At 41.1% G+C, this 21,500-nt stretch overlaps 1 protein-coding gene across 1 annotated transcript; it reads right to left on the bottom strand.

Annotated features, from left to right (window-relative positions):
• Window positions 1-1,505: 1,505 nt before the first annotated feature.
• On the bottom strand, window positions 1,506-20,400 carry LOC125284696 (otoferlin-like). Its single transcript, XM_048228779.1, has 42 exons — window positions 20,312-20,400; window positions 18,837-18,910; window positions 18,404-18,521; window positions 18,229-18,283; window positions 17,841-17,972; window positions 17,646-17,708; window positions 17,477-17,561; window positions 17,220-17,379; window positions 16,756-16,942; window positions 16,458-16,644; window positions 16,041-16,264; window positions 15,138-15,246; window positions 14,537-14,720; window positions 14,305-14,425; window positions 14,093-14,193; window positions 13,800-13,890; window positions 13,545-13,661; window positions 12,893-13,045; window positions 12,533-12,722; window positions 12,108-12,232; window positions 11,832-11,966; window positions 11,425-11,586; window positions 11,192-11,311; window positions 10,795-10,956; window positions 10,057-10,219; window positions 9,770-9,840; window positions 9,632-9,661; window positions 9,338-9,463; window positions 9,045-9,120; window positions 7,631-7,770; window positions 7,188-7,325; window positions 6,962-7,099; window positions 6,649-6,776; window positions 6,187-6,357; window positions 5,859-6,019; window positions 5,446-5,588; window positions 5,042-5,130; window positions 4,760-4,858; window positions 4,346-4,587; window positions 3,734-3,912; window positions 3,358-3,458; window positions 1,506-2,178 (listed from the first exon to the last, which is right to left on the bottom strand). The coding sequence occupies exons 2-42, from the start codon at window positions 18,883-18,885 to the stop codon at window positions 1,998-2,000; spliced, it is 5,406 nt and encodes a 1,801-aa protein (XP_048084736.1). The 5' UTR covers window positions 18,886-18,910; window positions 20,312-20,400; the 3' UTR covers window positions 1,506-1,997.
• Window positions 20,401-21,500: the final 1,100 nt, after the last annotated feature.

The following is a 21,500-nucleotide window of genomic DNA, read 5'->3' as shown; positions in this document are numbered from 1 at the left end:
AATCCTTTATCGATGATCAACACAGCACTACAGTAATGGTTTGACATGGCTAGCTAAGTACCTCCTGTATTTACTTTGAGGACTGGGTCATGGTGTAAGGTAAAGTCTCTACACTACACATGTAATTGTACAACACATAAAATACATGCATATTACTGTGTAATGTTTGTAGCTGATTTTTGTTATGTGGCAATCTCAGATCCAACATTTCTTACAGCCTGTGGTTGCATGATTCTTCTACTGTATGGCTCAAAATATTCCCATTCTTGAAAGGTGCTTGTGTTCAGTCTGTGCCTGAAGTTATCAGACATTGATGAGGATGTCATATACTGTAGTCTTATTGCCTAATTCTTATGCATACCAGCTCACGCCTGAATTCAGGCACGTACCTGAACACTTTAAGCCCTGTAGACACACTGCCACGACAAAGGCTTAAAACTCACCTTTTGAATGAGTCCTACAGTTGAGCCACAAGAAGATGTGCAGATTGGTCTTATCTATGGTTGAGGACAACTATCCGACAGACTACGCATGACGTCAAGCCTGTGCTTTCTATCAGACCAACAGCGTCTCCCTAGTCCAGTTGTCCCTATCAGCACTGCTTTAATACTCTGATCCAGTTCAATCACACTCCCATACACCTTGCAATGATGTTATTCTCACCTACCTTGTCTAAGAGTCATAGCTTCAAAATATCTCCAGACACTTGATTCTAGAGCCCTACTATACAGTAGCTGTTGCACTGCTACACTCTCATGGGTTAGGCCAATCACTCACCTTCTCAGCTCTGGACGTTACTTCAGAACCTGCCTGTCTTTATGGACATCTTGCCCCTCATTTGTTACCGGATAGCCTGTTTATCCTACTTGGCATCTACCCTCTTATTGTCTACAACTTGCTCTCAATAGATTGTTCTAGTCTTCCACCAACAGCACTACTCTCTTGTGTCAACTAGAGTAGGATTGGCTTTCACTTGAGCCAGACTGTTGATGGTTTCGTCCTCTACTAGAGTGTTTTGTCCTCATGATGGTCACTAGAGGCATCCCTTGGGCCTAAGAGTTCCAGTTTGCGGAAAAAAGTGCTTTTAGAAAAGTGTCTTTTGTTAAGATTCAATGGAAAGAAAATGGCAATGCATTGAACTGAAAGTAAAGCGAGGTGTTGGGGTTAAAGGAACATAGTCATTTGTAAAGACAGAATTACATTGAGTACTGAACAGACTCAGAAGTGTTTGTAGTTGAGGGTTTAAGATCAGGTTAAAGTCTGGGGTTAAGATTAAGGGTCAGGTTTAGGTTTGAGTTAGTAGGAGAGGTTAGGCAACAAGAATTGTAAGTTGATGTTAGATTTGAAGTAAAATTGACAGTTAAGCATTAGCCTTAGTCTTATGAAGCAAGGGTTATTTCTGTATGATGTTGAAACAGATAACGTTTTTTATTTCTTAATTTATTTTCCCATTATCAGAATTAAAGCACACATTTACTGCACACTGTGCAGTAAAGACACCATTACGGACACTTTTATTGATTCTGAGAAAAGGTGGGAAATATCAATAAATACAAATAATACACAATCACAGTTCAATCTATAGGCAAGCTTGAAATCTAATCTAAATCTAATGTATTTTAAGTGCAGGCAATTTCGTTGCTGAAAGAAGAAGAACGGAAACTGTTTTAATTTAGATCTTTTTTTAGTGTGGGCTTTAGAGAGTGGCAGGTTGTTTCAGTAAACTGTTCATCTTTCTTAGTAATCTTAGTTAAATCTTAAAACATATTTGTTTAAATAGTCATAGAAGTTAGATGTAAAAGAGTGTTGAAAAGTTCCTATCAAAATGTGTATTTTTTATAATAAGCGAGGTTAAAGTTGACTTTGCTGACATGATTTCTCTACATTATGTTTTCATATATATGAGATCATATTAAAAACAGGTGGTATGACTATGGGACAGTTGCCCTCTCTCTTTCCTTCTCATCTCATGCTCTGCATCTCTCCCTGTCTCGTCCTTAAGCTCCCAGCAGCTTCTTCACCATGTAGCCCGGCATGCTGTAGAGGAAGAGGCCTAGCATGGCCAACACCAGCAGCGCCACCACAATCTTGATGACGAGCCACTTGTACTGGGTACAGACCAGGTGGCGGATGGCCTTCAGCGGTGTGAGGAACCACAACATAGCGGTGTCTGGACGACTGGTGAAGCAGAGACACAGTCAGTCAGAAAGGATCCTTATCATGTGGATGTTATAATACAGGTTTTATATGGTATTAGAATTTGGAATTACTAAATTACTACTTTTGTCAACTACAAGTTCAAGTAACTGGCCTCTAGAGGCACTAGTTGGATCATTCACATGCTGAACGTGCTGTAGATTCAACAGGTAGATGTACAATGCACTTGATCTACAGTTCATCAGTCATTCATGGTCATGGGTTCATACACTTTTAAAATGAATGTGTTGAAAACAACACAAACTGTGTTGTTCCTGTCTGGACACAGAGATGTGAAAAAAAGCAAGTTGTTAAAAAAAATGCAAGTTGTGTTGTTTTCAACACATTCTTTTTAAGAGTGTATGTTTTGGCAAGGCATAATGTTGAAAAATGTATGTAAATAGTTCTGTGCAAGCTGCCTTGAGTGAAAGCACCCACTATTAGGTTAAACCTGATTATAACAGGCTGTTCATATTGGTACAGCAGGTGCCATGTATGCAGGTGGCTGCAAGAGACAGACCTCTGGCAGTCCCAAGCAGAGGTTGGCTGAATTAATCAGAATTCAGTAAATTAATTAAGAGGCTTTGTGGATGTACAAGGAAACTTGGTGATATTTAAAGTGATGCCGGTCCCAATTCCAAAGAATGCCTGATATTTAAAATAAGACTAATAGCATAATTTGATTCAAGACTACTGTACAAGCCTATACATGCAGTACAAGAGCCTGTAACAGCTACTTACCATAAAAATAAGGTGAATGTTTGCAAAATCCGGACCATGAACGCAAAATTGTCATTTGCCAAAATTGACTAATAATATTCCATGATGCAGGGAGGAATCCATTTTAGGGTGTAGTGTAACCCAATTCGATCTGTTGCTTAATTATAGCTCTACCAACGTCGGAGAGGCACAGTTTGAAACCTGGGCCTGATGTATAAAAGAAAACGCTTCTGTGGTTCCAATAAATTGAGCAGATGACATCTAGCTCAGAGAAAACCATATTTGAAGAAAGAAATTCCCTGCTTCCTGTGGGTTCATTAAGGAAAGGAGAGGTGGTATGGGTTATCATGAGGTGTGTGGACCTGGTGAGTGAGGACCTGCTGGGTGTGAAGACTGGTCCTTGTGAGAGTGAGGTGGACAGTGGACCCTGATTGGGCTTACTTTGGTTTCTCCAGCGGCTCTGGCTCATTGCGTCCCTCTCCAACTGGACTCTTCTCCGCCTCCTCCCCAGTGACCAGGTGCAGTTCAGCCTCCACTTTCCCCTGAGGGACAGAACACAGGCTCTCCTTATGTGCACACCCAATATAACTCTCTTTAAATTCTTCCCATCACCATATGCTTCAGTCAAATTATTTCCCAGAAATTCAGACACTCACTATAGAGCCACAGAAAAAGAGCCCTTCAAACTTACATACTACTGGTAGGGAAAGCCATGCTATGTAGATGTAGTTTTGGCTGCTATGATGGTGATTTGCTTCCTCATGTTTTAGTTCTGTGTTAGTGTGTGTAAGAGTGATAAAGCTAAAGTGTCACATACCGTGATCTCTAGCTCATCATTCTCATCTCGGGCCAAAAATGGCCACCAGCCCTTGATTCTCTTCTGCTTGAAGATGGACACCATTGGCATGTCCTGCTCATTCTCAACCATGTCAAGGCTGCATTGTTTTGCTGTTTTGGCCCCACGAACAAATCGGTTGAGGTCCAGCTCAATTGCCCCTGTGTATGAAAATCAACATATATCTCACAGTAATAAAACTAAGAAGACAGGTTATGAAGTCTCATGACCTATTAAGGTTTAGTTTCACTCTTATGATTTTAATGCTCATTAATTAAGGGAGTAAGGGAGGTCAGCCTGTTATTGCTATTGTCTGTTGATTTGTTGTGTGGGCATTCGCTTTGTGCGTAATGCCCATCACAGCTAAGGGAATATTAGGAATTCAGTGGCAACAACTAGCATACCACAAAACAACACATGAACCACCAAGGACAGAAGACCACAATTATAAGGTCATTATAAGCTTATTATGAGACTCATAATACTGTAGTAAGTGTTTCATCAATTTCATCTCACTCAGTGAGAATATTCAGACAGATAAACAGTAAAATCCAAAGTGGTGAACACATGATGGAAAAAAATGAATCTCCACACCCAAGAAGTCATCTGCGGAGAAGTGATCAGCGTCCCACACTTGAATGTTGAGCCGGGGTGGGATCTTGTACTCTGTTTCATCCCATGCAAACATGGACTCCTTCTTGGAGATTACAATCTTCTCCTCTGCCATCAGGTAATCGAAGGGGTAGACAAACCGCCAGTTGAAATTGCCCTCACCGGTCAGTGAGTGGTAATGCACATCAGTGTCCTGCTTGTCCTCCTGCTGCCCTTTGAGCCAACTGGCACAGAGTAAGTTAACACCAGCACTTAATAATCGACCATCAGCTTTCCTCATACAGTACATGTTCTGTTTACCATTCATAAAACACCTAAAAAAGGCATAACACTCATACAGAGTTAAGTTAAGTTACGTTAAGTAAGTTAATATCAAATATCCAAATTTCTTTTTACCCCCTGACAAAAATGTCACTGGACTTCTCCCCTGTGAAGATGTCGTCATCTTCCAAAACAACTTCATCTGTGTTCCAGATGATCACCCTCAACTCAAACCTGTAGGGGGGGCACACATCATCTTCAGCAGAACAGGTACACCTTACATGTATAGATGTACTTATGTATACTTTTGCTTTTTGATATACATTTTGCAGGTAGTCATTATACCGGTATACAGAATTGATCTCAATCAATTGATCAATCAATCAGGGATTCAGAATCATCAAGTTGGTATCTTACTTCTTTGGTTTTCGTGGAGAAATATCAAGGGCTGGACCAGGTGCTGCCATATCCTTGGGATACATGTCCACCCACATCTCAATCCTGCCCTATGGGACACAGACACTCATCCATATTAGTCAAATTTAAATTCTCCATTCCGCTATATGCTATCTCTACATAAAGCCTTAAATCATGTTCCTGTTCCGGTTCCGGCGCCGACAAGAGTGGCAGCCTACTCAGTAGCTCCGTGTCTTCTTGAATTTCCCCTGGGGATCAATAAAGTATCTATCTATCTATCTATCTATCTATCTATCTATCTATCTAAATCCATACTAATAGTCCATTTGGGAACAGGGTCAAACTGCAGACCTAAACCCAGCAGCCCATGTTTACATGAGCAGTCCATAGGTAGCCCTGGTTACCTGCTCAATGCCGGGCTTGTCTGGGTTGAGCAGCGGGCGCGTCTCCACGTGCTCGGGGACGAGCTTGCATCCGACTCGTGGCATGTCCTCCCAGTGTTTCAGCACGGTCAGGGCCAGGTGCTCTTCACTCTGCTTCTTCAGACCTGTCCAACAGTGAGTATTCAGTGAATTCAGAGAGGACCTTTTAATACTTTTAATCAATATTTCTATGTGAACCATATACCACTGATCATACAATTGTTTTCTACGGCTATTGCTATTGCATGTTTTTAGCAGGGCTTTTGATACCAGTTAGCTCAGGCATGTTCAAAAAATTAACCATTTAGTTCTCAGTCATTCCTGAGCTTTAGTCAGTTCAGAAAAACTATGTTCTGCATATAAACTTTGTCCCTGATGTGTTTACATCAACACACCGTTTTCATCCTCTATTTCCGTTGGTCCAAAGTAAACACGATTGGCCACCTTCACCCTTCCCCCGGGGCCAAAGTGGGGCCCATCCACCTTGCCGTCCTTGCAGAGTTTACTCAGGATCTGAGTGGGCTTCATCGGGTCTCTCCACACATTGTAACCATATCTGTAGCAAACACATCAGTGTGCAGCAAATCAGATCCACAAACACTCATTCACCAGATCAACAATGCAACACAGTGTAAGAACTGGTATTTATACATCTTGTCATTGTTCAATGTACCCCCAAAGAACTACACTATGTGGTGTTGATTTAAGTAACTGAGAACTCACAGGGAGTATGTTGAGGCAATGCCACATGTTGCTCTGTGTTTGCTGTAGTAGCGGTTCTCCAGGTCGATTTTTGTCTCGCCGATGAGGTCGTCAGTGCCGACTAGATCCCAGTCATAGATTGAGACTGTCAAGGAGGAGTCCATTGGGAACGTGGCCTCTATGTCAAAGGACCTAAGGGAAGAACATCAAGTCTGTTCTAGTGTGTTTTTTGTGTATAGACCCTTTCAACAAGGTAAACAAAAACAATGCTTGAACATTCTATTTGGGCCCCAATCTACTTCCTCTACATTAAGATAACATATGGAATGTTAAAAAGGAAGTCTTGTGGGGCCAACTATGATGCTGATAATGGAACTCTCTTGAAAGGGTCCATAGTTTATAGTCTTTACATCAGTGGTCACTGGAAATGGGCGGTGAGTCAGGAGAGTCTTTTCTGTAGGTTTGTGGTAGCCTAGGACTTACTTTCCAAACACAGGGTTCAGCTGTTTGGAGATGTAATTCTCTTTGTCTTTGATTTCAGTTTTTCCCAGCTTGATAGCTATATAAGGATCTGCCTTCCCATTAATGTCAGCTGGATGCAAATCTGTAGCCTGAAAGACAGGACATGGAAGGAAGGGGAAATTACAAACAAACCTCAACCATGGACAAGGCATATTTCAAAGGAAAAAATACAAATAGGAAAATTGGTGATCTAAAGAAAGATGGGATGAGAATCATAAACAAATGTATTGACATTTGTATGCAGTATGCTGCTGTTTGACTTTGCTGTACCTACCCTGACGACATACACTCGAACTAAAATGTTTATGGGGTTGTTCTGAGGAATGTTCTGGAACATGCCCATGTTTGAATCATAGCCAACCTCTCTGGACATCTCATCTGACACCGGGACTTTGTATATACACAAGGAGCCCTGTCACAGAACAAAAATGACAATTTAACTAAACCAAGCTCTCTTACTGTTCATTGATCTCACGTCTAGCCATAGCTTTTGTTTTTACTTTAAATTTGCCAACAAGTCTGTCCTCATCAGGCATGTTTTGGTCATCATCATCACCGCCCTTCCCTCTGTACAGGTTGAACGAGTGGAGCCAGTCCTCAAAGCCGTCAAACTCATGGTCTAACTCCCTGTTGTACACCTGAGGAGGTCAGACCATAAGCAGGGTGAGAGGAGATGAAAGGAGACAGAAATACATACAGAAGAGTTTCAACACATGAGCTGAATAGAAGAAACCAAAGTCAAATAATGTACAGTATGCTATCCAATTCTGTTAAATAAGTGTATTTGTCCACTTGGCTCTTCATTTAAAATAGTGCTGCACATTCAAAGTAGACATGTTCTGTGGGGGGAAAAGAAACAGACTGGTGACTGGTGATTAAGCCTCTCTGTAGGGAGGTAGGTATGTTGCAGGCCAGCTTTTGAAAGAGTCTCTGCATCCGTCACCTTCAGCTCGTCGATCCTGGGTCTCTTCCTCTCCGCCGGCCCGTCCAAAGCTGCCGCCGCCGCCGCCGCCGCTGCTGCTGCCGCCTTCTTTTTCTTCCCTTTCTTCTTTCCTTTTACAGGAGAGTCGTCAGGGTTGATTTCTGAGCAGGGGTGAGGCAGGGGGGGGTAGGGAGGGGAGGAGGAGGCACAGCACTCCAGACATGAACTCTTCATGAAAGTTGCCAAGCGATGTACTTTTCTTTAAGTATTCCCCTTTGGATTCTACAACTAGGGGTCTCAGTAATTAGTTATTATGCTGTAGGTAATCCCTTATACTCCACGTTGTTTGTTCTCATACAGCATGTTTAAAAGCTAAAGTTGTTACTAATGTTTATTAATGTCTATTTAAAATAAATATTGAATGACTTTTTATGTAATTAATAGTTATTTAGTTATTTTACATGTTGTTGTTATGTGGAGTTATATATTTTAATCTAATTAGTTCATTGTTAATACTTTTCAGTTATTTTATTTAACTTATTTACTTTCATTTATTACACCAGACTTTCCTTTGACAACTTTCATGGCAGGCATGTGCTTGTGTGTCATGCCAGTGGGAGTGGAGGGCCAGAGCCTCTGTTTTGCACATCAAGATTGGAACACAATTAGATGAGGTAAAACAGAGGCCTCTATGTTTTTATGTGTTTATTGCCCCATTCATGTCTTTTTTACATTTTACCGCTCTATGCAGTAATGGGATTTAGGAGAGAAGTTGGGATACTCTGGAAGCACTACTGCTACAAGGAGAGGGAAATGGCTGCTCAAAGTCACTTATTACAAAGTCAATTTAGTCACTCCTGCTGAGATTTTATTGGGAACATATTTGCTGATGCTTAAAGAGGGGAGCATGCAAAGACTTGGGTAAGAGCAGTAATGGGAGGGCATCTGCAAATAAATTGACTTTCATTTGAATCAAGTTTCTGCTTTCAGAGTTAGGCTAGAGGTTCCTTGGGTCATTGCATCTTAAAAGAATCTCACTCTTAGGTCAATGTGACACCTGAGGTACAGCTTAATGATAGACATGTTTGCTGTCTGAGTAAGACATCTCAAAATGCTTAAATGTGGAGTTAAAATGCAAACAGCTTAGACTTTTCAGAGCTCAGGCTAACAGCTAACATGGTTCAAAAATGAATACATCATATGTGGGTCCAAGCTCATTTAATGTCATTTTTATTAAAGCTGTTTAGTTTATATTATGTTAGTTATATTTATTATATTTTTGTAGTTGTATCATTATCCATTGCACCCTAAAGCAGAATATTTATAATAGAATGCGACTACTATTAAAATGCAAGCTGAATTTACTAAATGGTGCCATGCTTGGAGTGGCCATGAGACTCTGCAGTGTAATGTGTCCCGTGGTAAGTGATGTTACCTCCCCCCTCAGGTGGTGGATCTGCATCCTCGTCACGCTCAGCTTCCGCCAGAGCAGCCTCCTGGGCCTTTAATATCTGATAGCACACCCAAAGACACAGGGACGGAGAGAGAGACAGGGAGAGACAAAGAGAGGGGGGGAGAGAGAGAGACAGAGAGGAGGGGGGCAGAGAACTCAAATGTCATGTACTTTAATGTGGAAGTCATGTAAGGTCTGGAGTTTGTTCACTTAATTCCACATATGAGGTTTCAGGTGAAACAGTGAGAATTATTGTTGTGACCCAGCACCCTCACCTCCTTCAGTGTCTCAATGGAGGCGAAGTACTTGGACCACCAGTCCAGCATGCTCTCGTCCACCTCCTCCTCCTCCACCTCTCCTCCCTTATTCTTCTTCTTCTTGCCCTTCTTGTCATCATCTGGCTGTAAAGGAAAAGAACAAAACCATCCTTCAAACCATCTTTCCTTTTTAACATTTTTTTCAGCATTTCTATTTCTTCAGAGTGGCTCAAATTACACCTCAGTACCAATAAAACCTTCCATAACACCAAATACAACTCAACAACAGAATGTTAAGTGTTAAGGTCTTACCATATCAACCTTGACCACTGCATCAGACCCCTAATAAAAGAGAGTAAACAGAATGAAATGCAAACTATCTGGTTGTATAGTGAGTCAAACATATGAGACAGTGGGTGTTTGGAGTGTTTCACACTGGAAGAAACTTACACAGTCGAGTTTGACCACTGTCTCCATCTTCTTCACTGGAGGCTCTGGCTCCGCGTTACAGATAATCTCATCTGGAAGATTAATATCCTGAGTCTCAGTATTCTGCCCTTACATTACAAAATCTGAGCATCATTTCCTCTGATATTGCCTACTTCAAAATATCACCCAAACTCATATCATGGCCTTAATCATATCAATTCCTTCTTCATTAAATTATAAAATAGTACAGATAAGGACACCGTAGTGTCCAATATACTGAAGCACTCTCTCTGCGGGGCAGGGTGTACCATTAGTAGAGTAGTTGTTGGCGTGCTTGTCTGTGGCACGATAGATGAACTTGCGGAGCGACGAGACAGCCTGGGAGCCCACCAGCGTGTAGCGGCCGAAGGCACGGCAGTCCACGACGCGGATGTTGAGCGGAGGGTGCAGAAGCTCATTCTCGGGCAGGTCCTGTGGAGTAGAGGCTCAGTGAGGGGCTGTGGTCAGCAGGCAAGCTGAAATACAGTAGCCACCCGTCTACAATGCCTCTGTTCGCATGTCTACGGTCCTTCCAACTCAGCCATGTGCAATCACAACTCTTCTCTCTATTTCCTCAACCCTACTGTATGTACATCCTATTCAATTAGAATTACAGAATTGAACAAAACCTCCTCAAAGTCTTGTCAATATTACTAAATGGATCACACACAACCGTACCGTATTTCTATTTCCCTCGATTTCACTTTTTTGCATGAATGAATTTTGTGAAATGAGCCACCCACTGTAATTTGTTTACAGTTCTCTGAATGCCACAACTAAACAGGAATGTTACACTGGTATGTCAAAAAAAAGTCACTCAGACACAACAATAACTACTTTTGAGACCTGTATTTGTAAACACGCTTTGTCTTTCTTTTTCAAGTGGGTAAGAGCTGTGTGGCAAATTAATGCTGCATGCTCTTCTGACTTTCCAATATTGTGACAAAAATACCTATTCACTGTACTACTATGAATGTCTTGTGTAGTGCTACATTTTAACAGCTTACCACTTCAAACCACTTGACAAGGGTGCTAAAGTTCGGGTTCTTCTTGTAGTTCTGGATAAGGGCAGATTGCACCCCCTTTCCAGCACACTCAATGTCCACTCTTGGTCTGTCCACCTGGGCCAAATTCACCCGCTTCAGGTCCCGTAGGCCCCAGAACAGCACCTGTAGCCAAGAAGGAGGACGGTTAATATAACAGTGTACAAGAAGGAGCAAATCCATGGAAAACTGAATATTCATCACCATAGAGTTTCTATACCAGAAAGTTTCTAATTTGGCTGTGGTATGTGACAATTTAGCTTGTAGTATGTGCATATAATAATATGCGATGACACAGATACATAAACTTGGAATTAATTATTGAATTATCTTCAGTCAGGTGACCACTTTAGCCCCTCACCTCGATGCGGTACTTGCTGAGGACAGGGCGTATGCCCATAGGTACGGGGAGGATGGGCCCACGGTCCAACTCAGTAGGCCCATCAATAGGAGGCAACTCCGCCTTTCCACCAGCACCAATCTACAAGAGACACACCAGCAGTCAGCTATTTTGAATTTCTATTGCTAATCAATACAAATTTGTGAGTTTTTGTTTGTGTCTATGAGCATGTGTGTGTGTCCTATTAGCATTACCTGTAGGAGTTCAAAGGCTGCCAGCATTTCACCAGCAGTGCAGTTTCCTCTATAGATCTGGTAGTACTCCAGTTGGGGAGGGAAGCGTGGGGGGCCATAATACTCATCTGACATCTTGGTGATGGGCTTAGCAAATGTCCTTCCCATGAACTCTGCCTTGCCCTATTCAACCACAATATCATTCAGGGGCGCGTTCCCCAAAACCATAGTTGCTAACCATAGTTGGTTTCCCATTGCCAACCAACAAAGTTGCTAACAGGTTAGCAACTATGGTTTTGGGAAACGCGCCCCAGAGCTTATATTACACAAACACCAACAGATGCATGCAAGAAACAAGGCACTAACAATGTGATTAAGATATACTAAAATGATACTGTGCAAGCGCGAGTGTTAACATGTCAACATACCACAGCATCCTGATCATAGATCTCTATGACAATGATTGGTGGATCGTCTCTCAGCTCACAAGCTTCCCCGTAGAGCTCCACATTATCAAACACCAGCAGCTGGTCCCAAGTTGGACAGAGAGTCTCATTCAGGACCTACAGCAGAGCAATTACATAATCAGCACTGATCACAGATCATTCAGTGTGAAGCTTATGTCCTGAGGATGTTCCATTTGTAGGCAAGTAGGCATTTTTATTCCCCTTAATGTGTGTTTCTAGGAAGAGTGTATGACTTACCTCTGTGACTTGGCTGTGTGTGGAGAAGAATACCCTGGCAAAGGGGTCAGAAAGACCGGAGCTGTCTGCAGCAAACAGGCTGCGTGCTTGGTACATGTGCACCCTCAGCTGGAAGACCTGCTTCACTGGGGGGAGAAAATGTATAGATCTGGGTCATTTCAAGCCGTGATTTTGGTTTTATGAACAGCATGTCTATTTCTAATTCCACTCCAAGTGGTGGTGGTGGTTGTATCCCTGTTACAGGTAGTGTACCTCTGCAATTGTGAAGTGTTATCCCTAACCTTCATCCCTTGAAGGTATTATTACATTAACGAAAGCTGAGTATGAGTGAACACGGTTCTGATGTAGGTCTGCTCAGGTTGTGAATAAGTATAAAATATTGTAGGTATTCTGTTGCATTGGATGGTGTGGTTCTGGATGCTTACTGGTATAGATAAGACTGATGGGTGGGGCAGTCTGCATGCCAGGTCCCGTGGAGACCTTGGCCTCCTCAAAGCCATTGGGCAAACCGCTCAGGAAATCCCTACGCTGCCGGCTCAGGCCCAGCCACAGGTACATCTCAGTCTTGGCCTGCACCGTCCAGCCTGCTGGCCCAAAGCTCTTCTTACCGGGCAGCTGGAGCAGGATAGTAAGAAAGAGATATTTTTGTCATTATGAGTCCAGAATCTAGAGATTAGTGGCAGGTAAGTTAGTAGTATATAGTTGTCTTGATAGTTAAATGTTTACTGGTATATGACCTGGGGGAACATGAGGATAAAACTAAAGTCCCAAATCCTGATGCATACCTTGAGGAAAATGGTCTTGACTTTGGCGCAGTCTTTCCCTTTCTCTTCCTCCACTGGAGAGTAAAGGATGTCTTTGGAAGGAACTCGGGCGTAGGCAATGCGCTTGTTGTTACTCAGCATCCAGATAAAAATGTCTGGGACGCTGTGTTGTGGCTAAGAATATATCATGCAGAAGTTTAAACACCAGTTAATTTTAATTTATTTTTGACAGCAATGGAAGTCAATGACCAGTATAGAAGAGATGGAAATATAAATATATATAAATATAAATAATATACTAACTATGTGATTTAGTAGGTGATAAGGAAGTACAATTACTTAATCCAAAGTAGTTTTAAAATATAGGCTTTTTGGAAGATAGGCCAAATTCATTTGAAGTTGATACCCATCCATACTAGTTCTTTAGAAAATTGGGGCGGTGGTAGTGTAGTGGTTTAGGAGCTGAAAGTTGTGGGTTCAATTCCCGGATTCCACCGTTGTGCCCTTGAGCAAAACACTTAACCCCATATTCAGGAACAATGTAATCCCTTGTTATAAAGTTGACATATGTAAATCACTTTGGACAACAGTGTCTGCTAAATTAACAAATGTAAATGTAAAATAATGTTTCAGAAAGTGGAAAGTTGCATACTTCCTAATTAAGGAAATTTACCTCTACTGCCAGGAAGCGAAGCTTTTGCAAGAAATTCTGCACCAGTTTTATCTTGTCTTTTACTGTGTTCTTCTTCACCTGTGAGCGAATGGTCTTGGCCTGCTGACCCAAGGTTTCCTGTGATGTGACATCAAAGAGAGAGACAGACAGCTTGTTAGGCACTGACTGCAATCAGCGTACTTAATTTATGTGTGTACCATCTGATAGCGTAGACAGAGGACTCATATATCTTATAAACTACTTAAGGGCTCTTACCAACTCCCTCATACAGAACTTCAGTCGCTCCCGATCCAGCTTGGTCTTTCCTGTCTGGTTTTGGTCCTTATTCGCCAGGTTAAGGAACTGACTAAATTGGGAGAATGGGAAAGTGGGATAAGGATATGTCAGCAATAATGTGGAGATGCCAAGTATTGCTTTTAACAACTAACAGTGTGCTTGACGGTAGTAAATCACATTGTTCATTATTGAAAAGAGCAGTCAGTCAGTGAGAGCTTGGTGGCATCTGCTTTGGATGCAGAGTGCACAGAAACAGTTAGGTTTGTCTGAACCTGCAGCCGTTGCTGAGCTCCTCCAGGACTCCTCTCAGTCTGCGTTCCGGGTAGGCCTTCTCTGTCTTTATGACCTCCTGCACATCATTCAGCCCCTCTTCCTGTTAAATCAAAACAAAATAATCCATTATCATGTGGTGCGCTACTTATGTAGTTTTCAACCTTTCTACAAGTTCAATAAAGCAAGAATGGGTTTCTGGCAAATAACTGACCAGTTTATCTGCTATGTTGTCTATGATGTTGGAGTTGTATAGGCGTCTCTTCTGATCTTGCCACCAGTTTCTAATATAGATGCAGGGCTTCCTCTCAAAGTAAGGCAGATGGAAGTAGTTTCTAAACATAAACCATAAAATATGTCAGTGTTGTGTATCAGTGGATAACATTTCTATTTAATGTATAAAAGTTCTGTCTTTACCGGCCTCTCATCTTGATGATTGACCGTACCTATCTGTGATGAGGGGTTTCATGGGTGGGGTGGATGCTACAGACACTAAGTCTCCTTCATCCTCCATCTCTTCATCACTGGAGCCCTGGATCAAGTCAGTCTCCTCTTCATCACTATCCCCTCCTTTCTTCTTCCTCCGTGACTTGGGCTTTATCATCCCATCTATCTCGTTCCCATAGTTACCTGATTAAATTAAGATTTTGTGAGTATGTCTTCGACCACACTACCGTTCAAGAGTTACTTACTAGAAATGTCCTTGTTTTCATCATTAATGTTAAAGAAATGGCTGATCTTTAATTCAATATCTACATAAATATACAGATGCCCATTATCAGCAACTATTCATCCAATGTTCCAAAGGCACATTCTGTTTACTATTTTGATATCATTTCAAAGGCTAACTGAGAAAACATTGGAGAATGCTTTTGTAAGCACATAATTTAATCTGAAAACAACACAAAAAAAAAACAACAACAAAAAACAATGCAACTGATCTCTGTCTATAATGGAGTGGAATGGAAATTTCAAGTGACCACAAACTTTTGAACGGCAATGTATAAGTATATTAAAGAGTAAAAGAGAAAGGTTGAAACTGCTGACCTATGGTAACCTCAAAAGTGATTGGCTTATCACCAATCTTCCTGTCAATCATGGTGGCTTCAAGGAAGGCCCCATACAGTAAAAATTCCTCGACCTTTCCAGTGGCATTCTGGGGGAAAGAAAATTCAGTTAGAGGGTCAGTTTTCCTACCCAACTTAGTTATTTAAGTAACTTGTGTATATTGTATGAACAATACGTATTATCCCTTAGAAGCTTTAACTTGTCTTAAACTAGCGAGCTAGCAAACTAGCAAAACAATTAGTCCTGTAAACAGCAACAGCAGTGGCCTGCGTCTGTACCAGATAGAAGCAAGTTTGTGCGCCGAGGCATCAACGAAATATCGCTAAGGCTAAGCTTAGGCCTATCGCTAGGGCTAGGGATAGGCCTACACCGACGTTAAGAATACAAAGCTTTTTGCGGGGTTTCCTAGTCGCAAGTTTGCAACCTATGTTTGCAACCAGGATACGGTATAGCACAATGCCTGTGGCTGCTGGAACGACACCGTTTCCAATCTTCACAGTGAAAGGATGGTAGGCTATCGATCGCAAACGAGCAGACTACACAAATATATTCTAAGGTAATACAAATCTGTGTGTTGTTATAATTTTGCTAATTGCAATGGGCCTATAATTGCCAATTGTATCAATGTTGTTTTCCTCATAGAATTCTGAATGAGGATTATAAATTCCACGTCCCACTGAGCTCCCAAATCACCTGTGCATATCTAATTCACCTCCATACAAAAGACTGCTATTCCCAGCCTCGCTTAAATAATGCATGTATTGCTGTTAAGTAAAGGTGCTCAATAATTTACTTTTCACAGCCTCATGACAATAGTATGTCTTCCATCTGCTGTATCTAGTTGTTCAGAAACAGGTGGATAGGAGAGAAGAGAAGATGCACCTCAGCAATTTTGGGCACTCCCTCCACCTGCACTTCTGTGTTGCTCATTACGTCTGGGGAGCCTGTGTCTAGGATCTCTACAGCCAGGCTGATTAGGAGACGGGCCCTGAATGATACCCCCTCTCCTAGGCCCTCGTTCAGGTCCTGGTACTCATCCATCAAGCTGTAGTTCCTTGTGGAGCCATACATGTTCACCCAGGCAGGGCCCAGAGTGGGAAGAAAGCCTGGACACACAAGAGATTCATCAATTCACTTGATGCGCACACATTTTTAAGGTCTAGTAAAGAATTATTTCTCATGATCTATAATTAACATATTCTGTTCCTACAAACCTCTTGTTTAATTTAAACTCAACAGTGTCTGACGTCTTTTATTGACATTGCTCCCAGCTCTTAAGTAAATCAACAGAATTCTCACCTTTGTCACCATCATTAGCAATGTTTCTAAGGTCAATGAAGTGTGTTCCTATAGCCACATCATTGACTTTATCTGAGTCACGGATTTGGACTTTCATTCTCTTGCATAGAGGGGGGAACATTTCCGTGAAGACGATTTGTTCATTCCATATTGGCTCATAGTTGCTTTTCTGCACAGTGGTCTTGCCCTGAAATGGTCAAGATAAAATTATCATGAGATTATATCCATATTTCAGACATTTTAATCCCACATGCATCATTTTTAGAATTCTTTCTGTGATATGAATGAACAGTTATACCTTCTGGCCAGCAAACAAGACTTGAACGTATGGATCCAATAGGTCTTTGTTTTCTCCAATGATGGCCTTTTTCACATTGGCCATAATGCTGGTGTTCATCTTAGGCAGCCCCTCGGCCCTGTAGATCTTCACATAGTAGCGTGCCCACTGTCTCTCCATGGGTACACCTTCAGGCAGCAGGAGGTTCCTGAAAAAGACAGAAAAAATAACAATGTATTTGTTATCTACATGTTTGTGTAGCTGACAGAGGTGGTTAGACAGACAGACAGACAGACAGACAGTGTTCCAGCAGCCATACAGTTCAATTTATCTAATCACAGTCCCCTCTCTTTCTCTGTTTAACCTAATATTTTGTATTAGCATGCACTGGTACCCCTGAAGTTAGCCTGTGTTATTTGCAGTTTGTTTGTTTTTTTGTTGGAGGCATTGGTTAGAGATGTGTATAGTCCTGCACTCATCCTTACCCCTCTATATCATCCTCGTCTGTTTCAGTGGACTTGTGGGGTGTCTTGATGTTATCGCCCTTTGCAACCACAGCAACATCACACTTCACATAGCCCTTGCAGCCAGCCGTGATGTCATCAGGGTCAGACAAGATGGCCCACTTGTGGTAAAAGTTATGCTCTGAAAATATATCACAGCCATTTAATTTAGTAGTAATCTTATAGATTGACTTGGGTCTTGGGGTCACAACAGTAATGTGTACCACTCTCAGTCTTACCAGGCTGTGAGTATACCGTGCCCACATCCATTTTAAAAGTCCCGACCAGTGTGCCACTTCTCAGTAGGTTTTTAGAGTGAATGACCTGAGGGAAGAAATTATGTTTGTCTTACGGACAGGTAAACAGGATAACATTTCACCCACACAGTCAATAGCCGGGAAGACTCACCGAAACCTTCAGGATCTTATCAAACATGAGGTCAGGAGGGACATGGAAGTCAAATACAAAGTACTGAAAGAGAAATGGAAAAAGATAATCATGGTTAATGACTGAACATTGACAACTTTTTTTTATTTTCATTTCAAAACAGTCCACACTGCATATCAAAGCACTTTATATCAAGATTGTTCATGTCATGGTCACCTCATTGTAGTATGGGCAGTTGGTCGACTCCTTCATTGATGTGTATTTCTTGTCATCTCCAATCTCCACACAGACCACTGGGTCCATATTGAGGCCCACCAGTTGTCTGGCCTCAATGACCGTAACACTCACCTGTAAAAACACAGAGTGTTTTATTTGATTGAGAATTTTCTTTACTGGAAATGACCCCCTTTCAGTACACATGGAATCCTATCAGATCCTACACTGACTGCTGATAGGTGAAGGCCTCTTGCGTGACCTATTTTTAATGTATTTCCAGCAGAGGGCACTGTGGCATTGCAAACGTCTGCATCTAAGCAGTGTGGCATGCAGTCCTTAACTAACTAGGAGATGTGATGCATTTTAGCTGGGGTTACTGACAACTTACTTGGAAGTCCATTGGCCTTCCAGCTCCAGGCTCCATCTTTATGTCAGGCTTAGACCTGCACAATTTTGTACAAATCAAAGTTATTTTCTACTTATGTGTTGGAGATAGAATACTGAAGTTGATGCTTAACTTGTCAGTGTCAGAATTGAATGTTCACGGTAGGATTTCCTCTCACCTCTTATTGGATACATTGGTGGTTACCGCGGTAACAGAGGCCAGGGAGATGGTGTCAGGGTCTGGGCCGCCTCCAAACCTTCGGTCCAGGTCCTCTGTTTCCAGGACAGCTGGCTCATCTAGGAATCACAGGGAACAGAGATAAGGAAATGGGATGTAACATTTATACAATCTGAAAAGTGATACTACAGCAATGTGTAAAACAGAGACAGACAATCACATATAGAAACTTGGGAGTTTGAACACTATTTTCTGAATTGAAAAGCATATTCAAAGTACAAAAATATGTCACCATAGTCACGAGCATATCACTGTTTGAAAATACTGTTGTGATAACTAGGGTTAACTTTTTTCTTATGTCTGTATGTCATCTCAGGATTCCAATATTCACTAGTGTATGGATATAAGGCCTAATTCTCTTCTGTGGCACTCACCTTGATTTTGACCTTTGTCTTTGGGTGCCTTTGACTTTCCTTTCTTCATGGCTACCAAGAGTTTGGTTTCACCTCTGGAGGCACAGGTAGGACAGTGGGACAGAGATCAGTGCTCAGACCAAAGCAAGATGTTCTACTCACTGTTCTATTAAAACCATGAGTTGTCCACTCCTATAACTCTGGTGAAGAGTATTTTGCATAATTACAGTCTCAGAATCATTAAAGGTCATAATGCTGTCTTGCATAAGATCTAAAATGAAGCCATAAATCCTTTAACTCATAAATGTGCAGGTACAAGATACATCTGTGCATTCTTTTGCATTATATGTCCACACATTCACCTATTCAAGCTAATACAGTCACAAAGAACAATGAGCAATTGATGATAGAATGGTTCTTTCAAACCAGTTTTATAAATGATCCCAACATCTCAAGCAAGACTATAGTTTTGTTTATGGTTTAAAATTGTTGAAGAGGTTACTTTATACTACTTTATTAAATCTTTAAGTGAAAAGGATCTCTTGAAGACAGACATCACATACCATATCTAATTTCTAGAAAGCCACTCATCCTAACATGACATATTTTGATGGGTGTCAAATTGCTGGCCCTCAGCAAAGTTCTTTGTCACACTCTTATTTTTTAAATTCAAATTGGTGCTACTTTTTCAAACTCTGGTAACACATCACATGCTAATGAGACATTAAAAACAATAATAACACACAAGGTAAATAAATAATACTTTCAGGTGTTTTGCTACACTTATCCAATAATCATTTGGCCTTAAAAGGGATCTTAATAATTCAAGTGGGTGACCTTCATCTATCAATAGGAGTGCATCTGTTTCACAGGCCTGGTGGGGAAAATGTGCTCTTAAAAATTGAGGGTTGTTACACCTGAATAACAACAACACCTTGTCTAATCATTGTATATGTAATATTACATGTTACATGTTTGTATTTTACATTCAGCCACTGACATAATGTGATAGGTCCAGAAAGCAGCATGAGTTTGAGGTGATATAAATTAAAATAAATTTAACTGAAGGGAAAACAAACCAAACAAAAGTAAATTGCCTGAGGCTCAATCCAGCTTCAACCACTTCCAACACTTTGAGCAATGGGAAACTTCAATCATCTCCCCAATTAGTCACTTGAAAAAAACCAGGATTCACATTCAGTTACAGTTTTCCTGTATTGAAATGACTAAAAGTACAATATTCCCTGTGAACAGCAGACCTTTGCTAAGAAATGCAGGACCATGTCAGCGATTTGACACTTCTTCAAAATCATGTTGAGTTGAGATCACATTATATTAGCCAATAATGAATCTGTTCTCAGTTAATGTTATAATATTGAATCTTAAACTCTGAATATATCATTGCAGCCTCGAAGTATACGATTACAAATTCATCAGTGATGCTCAGACCCCAAAATGAATGATCCCATAGAAGAACAGAATCAGCCTCAGCTTACCATACAAATATCCAAGCTCGAGGTTCCTTCGGGATGCCTAGGTTCCCGCACTCAGAAACGAATTGCAAGTCTTCAAGTTGTCCTGGAAAAATTGTCTTACTCCATGCTCTTTTTTAACAATCACCGAAGAAAGGCAAAGGCCACAAAACTAAAGTCGCCCAAAAAGAAGTGGTTTGGAGCAGGAGGACTGTTGGACAGGTGAGATGTGATATGCTGATGAATTGTGCATGAGGTTTAAACCTGAGACCACAGTAACTAGAACTGGATCCTGTTTAGAGACGTCATCAAAGGCTCTACTCCTTAAAATGTTCTAGCAGGAAAGTAGAGTTAAAATGTGTTGTGTAAATAGTAGATACCCTAAATATAAACATATATAGACAGTATGTGTAGAATGGTAAAATTATATTTGTTTCCATTAGGCATATATGCATACAAATGCATTCATTTATTCTACTATATCCTGCTAGATGACTGTTTTCAACACAAAAACACATTGAAATAGAGGAACCACAGAGACCTGCCTAAAATATAAGAAATAATACAAGTACTGAAAATGTGGTTTGCCATGATAATGTACAGTACTGATATGTTGCTATCTATTCTGAAATGATTTGAGAAATCTATTGAATTCTTAGCTTGGTTAACAAAGATAGGGAAACCAGTTCATTTTATCCTGGAACTTCAGTGGTTAGTTTTGAAAAAAGACAGCTTCACATGAGGCAGCCAAGTGAACGGGGGAAAACTGAACAGCAAAATGGGAAGAAATCCTGTGGAAAATGTACTGAGCTTGAACACAGGATTTCTACTTTGGAATCAAAGATCGATGCCCTTCCAAAGACAGATGAACCACAAGAGACTCTCATGATTACAACAACAGCTGGAAATGCAGAGAATGTACTCCAACAGGCTGATATCATTGCTAATAGAGCGGGTGAATGCATTGTCTTAACAAAGCCAAATGTGAGTACAGAACATTGGCCAACATAAAGTGCCAGGTTACCTCAACACCAGTAAATTCATATGTTTCCAGATCTATGCCTCGTATCAGAAATAGAGACAAGGATTAGGGTTCTAAGGAAAACCCACCCCTTCAGGTTATCAAACAGATTTGAATGACTCCGAGACATAAGAGGGGAATTTTCCAAGTAGCAGACTCCAATAGTGATGTACACAGACAAGAAGCAGCACT

Source organism: Alosa alosa, chromosome 19, assembly GCF_017589495.1.
Source record: "Alosa alosa isolate M-15738 ecotype Scorff River chromosome 19, AALO_Geno_1.1, whole genome shotgun sequence".
NCBI classification, from domain to species: domain Eukaryota; kingdom Metazoa; phylum Chordata; class Actinopteri; order Clupeiformes; family Clupeidae; genus Alosa; species Alosa alosa.
This window is presented reverse-complemented; position numbering and strand designations above follow the sequence as displayed.